Source organism: Zalophus californianus, chromosome 12 (genome assembly GCF_009762305.2).
Source record: "Zalophus californianus isolate mZalCal1 chromosome 12, mZalCal1.pri.v2, whole genome shotgun sequence".
NCBI lineage: Eukaryota > Metazoa > Chordata > Mammalia > Carnivora > Otariidae > Zalophus > Zalophus californianus.
This window is the reverse complement of record NC_045606.1, coordinates 54,496,247-54,507,241: the sequence shown is the minus strand read 5'-3', so window position 1 is coordinate 54,507,241 and position 10,995 is coordinate 54,496,247. Positions and strand designations below refer to the sequence as shown.

General features: G+C 37.2%; 1 protein-coding gene across 1 annotated transcript in view; it reads right to left on the bottom strand.

The window, feature by feature from the left end:
* Window positions 1-3,777: 3,777 nt before the first annotated feature.
* The window catches only part of KLHL7 (kelch like family member 7), a 64,774-nt gene continuing 57,556 nt past the window's right edge, over window positions 3,778-10,995 (bottom strand). Inside the window, 2 exon segments of the mRNA XM_035723228.1 lie at window positions 3,778-5,216; window positions 6,925-7,022. Of these exon segments, the coding sequence (XP_035579121.1) occupies window positions 4,933-5,216; window positions 6,925-7,022 (382 nt within the window). The 3' untranslated portion in view covers window positions 3,778-4,932.

The window sequence follows — 10,995 nt, the reverse complement described above, 5'->3', positions numbered from 1 at the left end:
TCAAACCACAATTTGTGAGGACTGAATGCACATGGAGGAATAGTAAATTACTTAGAAGAGAGGAGGAAGGTCCCATTCCTGAAAGGTGCACCCTGATGTCCCTAGAGAAGTCTGAGAAAGCCTCAGAAATTAAGAGCCACCAGTTACCATAGAAGGGTAGACTGAAAATCTCTATGTGGTTCAGTTAGAATCTAGCTCCATAAATCCACCCAGTTAGGCAGCTATCCCCACCTGATGGGAGATAGGTTTTTTTCCTTGGAAAAAAAAAGGGTGGGGTGGGGTGGGGACAAGAGAGGCTTCGAGTCCAGGACATCAAGTACAGAGGGGAAGTTATGGTACTGACAATGCAAGCTACGTTTATTGAATGGTGAAGTACTGTCCTCTTTGCCTAAAGTCTAGAAATTCTGCAGCCAGCCTTAGAGTCCCCTTTTTTCCAACTTGCCCTATGCACCCAAGGTGTAGGGGTTTGGAAGATTAGTTTTTTGAGAATCAAACATCCCTGAAAAGTATCTATAGATCTGATGGATTCCCAACAAAAATAGGTGGCCATTCACTCATCATATGATGAAGCTCACTGATAATTAGGCCCACCTTTGGACACACAAATTATCAACTTATACAGTGTCTCATTTTAAATATAAATGTGCAATAAAAACTTAAATATATATTGATAAAAAAATAAATGTAAATGTGCAGCCAGGGACCAGAAAAGAGCAAACAGAAAAAATAAACAGACACACACTAAGTGTATAGAAAATGTTAAAGAAACTAAAGTATCTCCAGAGAGGATAACATGAAACAATAACAATGCTATATGAAATAATTATTTTTAAAAAAAATTCTTAGAAATTAAACATGGGTAGTGGAAACAAATTCAATGGATGGTTGGAAGATAAAATCAGAGAATCCCCTGCAAGAATTGAACAAACCAGATCCTGAACCCGTATTATAGCTGTTATTAAGGGTCAGATGAACAGTCCTAAAGAGGGAAGGGAAGGAAAGGAAACGGAGGGGGTCAGCATCTTGTGATACTTTTAAGGACTAAGTTTCAATCCTAATAAAGACCAGAGGCTTAAAGCTCTGGAAAGGAAAATCTTTCTAGTTAGTAACATTTCAGTTTCCCAGCACAAACTTTTAAATTTTTATTTCTCCCAAAGTAGTTTGAATAGCCTTGCGAAGGAGGAAGTTAGGAAGATGAAAGTAAATTCAAGCTTTTAGAAGTCTTTTGAGGCAAATATAAGAGGAATATTTAAAGGATTTAGCACACGTTGAAGGATGCAACCTGAAAACGTCTCTTCATATTACCAACTTTTTGGGACTTAGTTTGGTGCCATGTCGGAGTGGATTGAATTTTCTGCCATTGTTGGGGTATATTATTTTTTTTTAAAGATTTTATTTATTTATTCATGAGAGACAGAGAGAGGGAGAGAGAAGCAGAGGGAGAAGCAGGCTCCCCGCTGAGCAGGGAGCCTGATGCCGGACTCGATCCCAGGCCTGGGATCATGACCTGAGCCAAAGGCAGACGCTTAACCATCTGAGCCACCCAGGTGCCCCTGTTGGGGTATGTTAAAGGTGTCACCCTTAAAAAGCAAAATTTCTGGGGCACCTGGGTGGCTCATTCGGTTAAGTGTCCAACTCTTGATTTTGGCTCAGGTCATCATCTCAGGTTGTGGGATCGAGCCCCAAGTTGGGTTCTGAGCTGGGCATGGAGACTGCTTAAGATTCTCTCCCCCTCTCTCTGCCCCTCCCCTTCTCTCCCTTTTTTTTTTTAAAAGGCAGCATTTCCTTCAAATACTCCTTTATCCTGGTCTAGGCAGCAAATCTCAATTTTTAGCTGTTAATAGTCTATAAGGCAAAAGGAATATAGACTGCTTGGTTAATAATTGTTTATTACATGGTTCATTTTTGTGATTCAAAATTTCCTATAAGATTGTATGTCAGGTTTTTGAAACCTCGGTCACAATTTTAATTAAGTACTGTTTTTTATAGCAACATTTTTTTTCCAAGCCATTAAACTTTCAGGTTCAAGTTGTGATTTTTAAAGTATAAACACTGCTGTGTCATCAAAATAGTGTCAATGCAAAGGATGGAACATTAACATATCCCATGTTAGAAGAAAACAGAGCCCTTTATATGAAGGACAGGAATTTTGTGGGGGAAAAAAAGGAATAGAAAAAATACTTTCCGGGGTGTCCGACTTTTGGTTTTGGCTTGGGTCAGGATCTCGGAGTCTGGGGATAGAGCCCTGCCTCTAGCTCCATGCTTGACAGAGGGTCTGCTCGAGGAGTCTCTCCTTCTGCCCCTCCCCCTGTCAAGTAAATAAATCTTAAAAAAAATACTTGCCAATATATTGTGCCATTATCCTGGCATTGACAATTTCATAGAATATTTCCAAGGCAGAAAATAGGTACTAATGAGTAATTACTGAGATTACTAACACCATCTCCCCTAAAAAAACCCCAAACCCAGGTTTAATCTACATCAAACCTGTCTACATACTTATAACAGTGTGTTTTATCTAGTCAGTTGATACAGCCTAAAGAAAAGGCTAATCCATTTAAAATATTTCAAATAGTGCTGCACATTCCATATGGGAAAGTATTAATATAAGTAAATTGTAATATGACAAATGGATGTTCTTTTCTCCAAAAAAACTGGACATTTTTTTTCCAGTGGAGTACAGAATTGAAAACTCAACATAAAAATGTTCAAGACAGGCAAATCTAGAGACAGAAAGATTTAATGGTCGTCTAGGTCTAGGGTATCTGGGGGATGTAATTGGGTTGGATAATGTCCCCCCAAAATTCATGTCCACTTGGAATTTCAGTATGTGCCCTTATCTGGAAACAGGTTCTTTGCAGATGTCCTTAGTTAAGATAAGGTCATGCTAGATTGGGAGGAGGGTTGGCCAAATCCAATGACTGCTGTCCTTGTCACACCATATGAAGACACAAGGGACGCACAGGAAAGAACATGTGAAGCCAGAGGCAGAGAGTGAAGTGGCACAGTTATGAGTCAATGAAGGCCAAGGACTGCCAGCAGCCACCGGAAGCTAGGGGGGAGGTGGGCAATTTTTGCCTTAGAACTCCAGAAGAAGGCAGCCCTGCCAACACCCTGATTTAGGACTTCTGGCTTCCTGAGCTGTGAAAGAGTAAGTTTCTGTTGTTTTAAGTCACCAACTTTGTGGTAATTCATTACAGGAGCCAAAGGAAACTAATGTGGGGGAAAATGGGGGAGTGACGGCTAATGAACATGGGCTTTTTCTGTGGTAATAGGAATGTTCCAAAATTGTGATGATGATTGCACAACTCTGTGAATATGTTAAAGACCACTGAATGATACACTTTAAATGGGTGAATTGTGTAATGTGACTTATATTTCAGTAAAGCTGTTACATGCATAAAAAGTCCTAAAAAAAATATATTTTTTAAAAAGATTTATTTTCTAGAGAGCACACGTGCACGAGCACAGGGGAAAGGGGCAGAGGGAAAAGGAAAGAGTCTTAAGCAGCAGAGGAGCCCCACACGGGGCTTATCTCATAACCCTGAGATCACGACCTGAGCCGAAACCAAGAGTCGGATGCTTAACCTGATTGCGCAATGCAGGCGCCCCTATCATTATGCTTTTTATAATCTCTTTCATTTAAACATTTTTAGGATTTAAGATCATAACCCCCATATAAATAAAGCAATGAAAATTAGAAACACAGCTTCACAAATTTTAAAAACCACTGTCTAATACATTTAAAATGAAGGATGAATAAAACTTAGCAGTCTATTTTAAGTTAAAAAATATTTAATATTATTGGATAAAAACACCGATGGTGACAGCTTTACATGGCTCATTCCATACATTCCATAATGTAAAAGGGCAAAACATTACTAGGAAAGAAATGAGTAGTTGGGTTTGTAGAAGATTTATTGACCAGATAAAAGCAATTAATACGAGATGACAACATTTAACTCAAATTATTACAAAACTTTTAGGGAGATAATTGGGTCAAATCTCTCTGATGTGTCCTGCTAAGGAAAAGAAATGTATCTTTTTAATCCATAAGAAGTTCAAAGTCAACATTGATATTGTGTAACTATCAGTGCTATTCTAGTAACCTAGAAATTTGCTATAAATAGCTTTATCTTTTGTTAATCATTCTTACTATGATTTTATTTTATTTAACAGTGAGGACTGAAGAGGCATAATCATTTTTTAACCACTGGGTAAAAGAGTACTATAAATTAAAGAGGGTGCTAAGCTTGACATTTTGTGTTTAAAAGATGGAATATATTTAATTGGATTGAATATATTTCATGAGGGCTTGGGTACATTTTTAAGCCCAAAATGTGTTTATGAAGTTCTGTGAGAGAATACATGTATGCCTTGACTCACTCTGGCTTGCTTTTAAAATGAAATCAATTTGGCACTATATGGAACAAATGAAGACAAGCAAAATTAGGTGAGACTAAGATGCTTCATCAGAGTTGCCTGTCTTGACTTACAATTCTTACTATTTCTTAGTTCTTGACCGAACAGAAACAAATAGACCTAACTACAGAGCACTTCTATGATGTATGAAAATAGAATCTAGAGCTAAGATGAGACCGCTTCACTGATGAGCCAATCCCCCACTCTGCCATAATTATAGTTACAAATGTGAAATTCATTCAGGAATTCATATTTTCACCAAATGCTTATGATTTTTCAAGTTTTCTTGCTAGATATGTTGTAGTTAAGTGGCCAGCTAATATATGGTCTTTGAATTAAATAAGGAAATTCATATAAAAGAAACACCTATTTTATAGCGATCTTACTTTACTTGAAATTTCCTTTAAAAAAACAAAACACCAAACTAAAACTTTGTAACCAAACTCTTGGAACAAAGCACTGGTGGCCATATTTTTGAGTCTCCGATAAATCTTGAAGTCCATTCATTTTTCATGTTTCAAGTGTTTCTTCATTTGCTCCACAAGTATCAACAACACAAATTAAACAACTTGTTACTGGAAAAGCTCGGACTTTGGAGTTGGCGACCCATTTGTCTGTCTCAGTATTATATTCAAGGATGTGTCCTAATCGACCCACACCTTGAAAACCAGCCAAGACATAAACTATAGAGCCAACTGCTGCACACTTCACTGTTACACCTTTCCATGGCATTGGTGAGACCATCTTCCATTCGTTTAATTTAATATCATAATATTCCACGTTGTCCAGACCACCTTCAAAAGAATAAAATAACATGAACAACTACAATTAACAATTCTAAGATCTCTTAATGTAATAATTCTTTGCATCTTCCCATCATTTTATTATGAACATTTTCCAAATATGCAAAACAGTTAAGAATCTTACAATGAATGCCCATATATCTACCATCTATTCTTTTTTTTTTTTAAAGATTTTATTTATTTGAGAGAGAAAGAGAGAGCAGGAGAGGGGGGAGGGCCAGAGGGAGAAGCAGACTCCCCGCCAAGCGGGGAGCCCAATGCGGGACTCGATACCAGGACTCTGGGATCACGACCTGAGCTGAAGGCAGTCGCTTAACCAACTGAGCCACCCAGGCGCCCTCTACCATCTATTCTTATTTTTACTTTAACACAATAAAAATTTAACTTAATTGTTACTTGAATCCTGAAATATGTATATTTATTTTTACAAAATTATAAATGTTCTATCTGTTCTGGGAAAGCAAAAAAGTCAGTGGATTTTCCTTCTGATTAACTTTGACTATAATTATTCAAAAGTCTTCTATCTTTCTGCCATTTATCTTTTAGCAGTTTATGGAAAACAGCAATGGCAAGAGACAGGAGAAGGGAAGAAGGTATTTCTTTGTTATACTTAAGTAATGCTTAAAGGTACTGACTAAAATGAAGTTCGTGGACTATAGATTCAGTCCAGATTCTCCATTATTTAAAGAAATAATTTCAGATTTTTTTGATATTGTTTTGGAAGTTTTAATTAATGAAATAAGACATAATACATAAACATCAAGAATACATATTCTGTATTCAAAGATGGTAATAGCTATATGAACATCTAGAAAATCCTAGAGAATTGTTCAAAAACTACTGGAATTAACAAAAGAATTTGTAATTTGACCATGTAGACAATAATCATGGAGAAATCAATAGCATTTCTATATACCTTCTAGCAGATATGAAAAGGGAATGCTTTCATACTTTGTGAAAGTATAAAATGCCAAGAAATCGATTTTATTGAGATTTTTTTTTTAAAAGACTTGCCCAGAGCTCAAAGGTGAGTTGATTAACTAGTGAGAAAGACTGTGTTCCAGTTAAGAATAGTAAGTTACTTAGAGATGTGAATTTTTTACAGAATTTTTCAGATTTTTTTACTACAAATTATTTAAGGAAATAAAAAGTGAAATTTACATAAACTATAGTTTATGTAAAATAGTAATTTAAAATAGTAATTTAAAAATATTAATATTTAAAAATTTAAAAATTTAAATTTAAAATTAGTAATTTTAAATAGTTTAAAAATTTAAAAATAGTAATATTGACATTTTTAATGCAATATTTAAAAATGTTAAGGAAACTTTGCCATTCAGGGCCTGTATACAAGTCTTAAAAGTTGTATTTAAAAGTTTGTAAAAATTCAAATGTTTCTGTCACTTAATAGTTAACTAATGTGACACTATTACCCAGAGGGTGTTTGGAAATGTGTGAAGCTGAGACTGTCACAATGACTGATGGCCATTATAGGGATGTTAAATGTACTACAATGTTTCTTAAAATATATTAGTTCTCAGAAACTATAAAAATAAGTATAATAATATATATGATAAATGCTTGTATTTATTTTTTTAAATGCTTGTATTGAGATTTTAAGAAATGTTTCAAAAATTTATGAGAAGGAGGTATCAGCAAACTCACTGGGAAAGCTGAACAGTGAATTAATGTCACATACCCAAGCCATTCTGACCACCTACAGCAAATATCTTGTCTTTTACAAATACCAGTCCATGATTCTTCCTGGCCTCAATCATTGGACACAGCTCAGTCCATCTGAAAAATAAGAAAGCTTTTAGAGTACTTGTTCACAGGAAGTAAAGTACTCATACTACTTTAAAAGAAAGGTCTGTTATCCTAGTTAAGTGCTCATTTAGTACTCACATATGTTCACACCCACACACAAACACACACCTGAAAAGACTAGAAAACAAAAGTTTAATGTGGTTTTGGGTAATTCATTTACAGGTGGGGTAAACGGGGATTTTATTCCTTTCAACTCTGACAGAGTATGAGAAAGAGAGAACATCTGGAGACTAACACATCTTTGGAAGAAATCCATTTCCTAATTCACAGTAACTTGTTAAAATGGTAACAAAAAAGAAAGGGAGGATACTTAAGAAAATATAAAATACTATTATTGTCACATATGGTTTTTTAAAGAATTTTTTAAAAAAAGATTTTATTTGAGAGAGAGAATGAGAGAGAGAGAGAGAGCATGAGGAGGAGGGTCAGAAGGAAAAGCAGACTCCCTGCTGAGCAGGAATGCGGGCCTCGATTCGGGACTCCAGGATCATGACCTGAGCCGAAGGCAGTCACTTAACCAACTGAGCCACCCAGGCACCTGTCATATATGGTTTTAATTAATATTTATGTAGGAGTCAAACACAAATTTAACACTGGGCTCTAGCAATCAGCAAATTAGTAGTATCTGTTACTTTTCATATGTCCACCTTCAAATGTACATTTAGAACTTTAGGCAGCACTAGTAACAGAAGTACTGTCATTCTGTCAAATTTAATAACTTATTAGCATGTTGTTTTGTTCATGGCCACTACTATAAATAATGAGATTGAGGAGCGCCTGGGTGGCTCAGTTGGTTAAGCATCTGCCTTCGGCTCAGATCATGATCCCAGGGTCCTAGGATCAAGTCCCACATTGGGCTCCCTGCTCAGCAGGGGGGTCTGCTTCTCCCTCTCCCTCTGCTGCTCTCCCTGCTTGTGCTCTCTCTTTCTGTCAAATAACTAAATAAATAAAATCTTAAAAAAAATAACAGGAGGGGTGCCTGGGTGGCTCAGTTGGTTGGGCAACTGCCTTTGGCTCAGGTCATGATCCTGGAGTCCCAGGATTCAGTCCCGCATCGGGCTCCCCGCTCAGCGTGGAGTCTGCTTCTCCCTCTGACCCTCCCCCCCTCATGCTCTCTCTCTCTCAAATAAATAAAATCTTTAAAAAAAAAAAAAGACAGAACGTAAATGTGGACACAAGTGTTGAAGAACACTAATTCATAGGTAGCAGCCTCATATACACAGACAAGTGTTATTTTTTTCTGTGAGACTCAATCCCTTCTTTCGCATACAATCCCACACATACGATTGACGTTTGTGATTGTGAAGGTGGTACTGGCACACAGGCTTGTGTCTTAATAGCTAACATAAACCAAAAGCGTCCAAGCAACAAGAAAAGGGTAACCTGACATAAGCGTAACTCTTTAATATAGTTATTTATATCTCTTCTTTCAAATAATTTACTAAATTTAACTTTTCAAAATATAATTAGGACATGATTAACTCTGAAATATTAACTGTTTTGTTGCCTTATATTCATAAAATTGTTTTGTTTTAAAAATCGTTTGGCAGTTGCCACATTCATTTTCAGAGCACTCTGTAAGGTGAGGTGGGCAACATTGTTCCTTCCCCCCCCGCCCCCGGGGTAAACACACATGCTCTTCCAGGTGAAAAGAGCAGCATTCAGCTCAGAGGTGGGAGCTAGTACTGGCCCTCCACTCCATCTCCATGCAGTGAGCTGCAGACAGTGGCTGTCAAAGTGTATTAAACATAGTATCTGACTTGGAAAAATTCAAAATATATACCCCTTTCTTCTCCACACATGTCCATGATATAAAGTAAGAGCATATTTTTATGTAGGGTGGTCCTTGACTTACAATGGTTCAACTTAGAATTTTCTCACTTTATGATAATGCAAAAGTGAAACACATACAGTAGAAACTGTACTTCACATTTTGAATTTTGATCTTTCCCTGGGCTCGCTAGATGATATTCTCTCATGATGCTGGACAGCAGCAGTGAGCTGCAGTTCCCCGTCAGTCGGGATCACGAGGGTGAAGAACCGATACACTTACAACCGTTCCGTACCCATACAGCCGTTCTGTTTTTCACCTGCAGTACAGTAGTCAATACATTACATGAGGTATTCAATACTTTATTACAAAACAGTTTCTGTGTTAGATGATTTTGCCCAACTGTAGGCTAATGTGAGTGTTCTGAGCATGTTTAAGGTAGGTTAGGCTAAGCTATGATGTTCAGTACATTAGGTGTATTAAGTGCCATTTTCAAGGTAACAGTATTTTCAACTTACAGTGGGTTTATCAGGATGTAACCCCATTGTAAGTGGAGGAAGATCTGTGTAGCTAAGTCTCCTGAAGGTTTAGAGTTAGGAAGTTCCACAAAATATACTTTCTTCTTCCTGTAACTTCACATGCAGAGTATGTAATAGGTGCTTGCTCTCCCCAACCTGGACTTTAGTGTTTAGAAGCTTTTCTTAAAATTCTGACTGCAGAAATTGTGTCATGTCATTTCCATAAGGCTTCAATTCTTAGCTTCCAATTAAACCAGTGTAGTTACAAAACACTTAAGAAAACGGTAAAAATTGGAAAGAATTCTTATAAAAAGTAACTTAGATGGATAGATCACATTAAAAAAGGAAATCACTGTAGCACATAACTTTTCATTTTGAGATCTGGAAAATTATAGTCACACTAGCTTTTCACTTAGGAAAATCTAAGGGCATTGAAGAGAATATAGAATATTCAAGTTTCATGCATAAGCTCAATATGTACAAAAGAAATGCTAACTTGTGTGAGTTTTGAGATATTCCCCAAACTAAATATATCCACCTAGTTTTAAAAAATATTGAGTTTGCAGAATTCCTTTATACCTTTTCCCTGCTACTATGAATAGAATATATTGATTTACACTCATAGTGCCTGAATAAAGATCTCAAAATTTAGAATCCTGGACTTTATCTAGTATGGGTTCTACTTTAGGAGATTTTTTTAGAAATGAAAAAATAATTAGGAAGCAAGATAATGAGACCAAAGTTTTCCAATTAGTATGCTGTAATACTTTTTGAGCATAACGTGTCTGGGAGGTAAAGTGGAGACTGATATAGGAAGGAAGAGAGTTGGTATACACCCCCCTCTTATAGTTTGGGACAAGATGGGGCAGATAGCTCAAGTGATAGAATGAGATAAGGGGTATCCCCAGAGTGCCCAGGCAAGTACAAAGATACATTTTGAAAAATACTGAGAATTAGTAAATTTGATGATCTCAAAGAGATTTTCTAGTCTCAACAGTTTTTTTAATTTAATTTTTTTATTTTTTTAAAAGATTTTATTTATTTATTTGAGAGAGACAGACAGCGAGAGAGGGAACACAAGCAGGGGGAGTGGGAGAGGGAGAAGCAGGCTTCCCGCCGAGCAGGGAGCCCGATGTGGGGCTCCATCCCAGGACCCTGAGATCATGACCTGAGCCGAAGGCAGTCTCTTAACCAACTGAGCCACCCAGGTGCCCCTCAACAGTTTTTTCAAAAAAAAGATTTATGTATTTTAGAGGAGAGAGGGAGAGAGAGAACAAGGGGAGGGGCAGGGGGAGAATCTCCAGCAGACCACCTGCTGAGCGTGAAGCCCAATGTGAAGCTGGATCTCATGACCCTGAGATTATGACCTGAGCCGAAATCAAGAGTTGGAGGCTTATCCCACTGAGCCACCCAGGCGTCTCTGGTCTCCACACTTTAGCAAAAGGTAAGTCTCAAGATAAGTTGTTTTCAATTCTATTTCTTTTTTTTTTTTTTTTTAAAGATTTTATTTATTTGAGAGAGAGAGAAAAAGCGAGAGAAGGAACACAGGCAGGGGGAATGGGAGAGGGAGAAGCAGGCTTCCTGCTGAGCAGGGAGCCCGATGCAGGGCTTGATCCCAGGACCCCGAGATCATGACCTGAGCCGAAGGCAGACG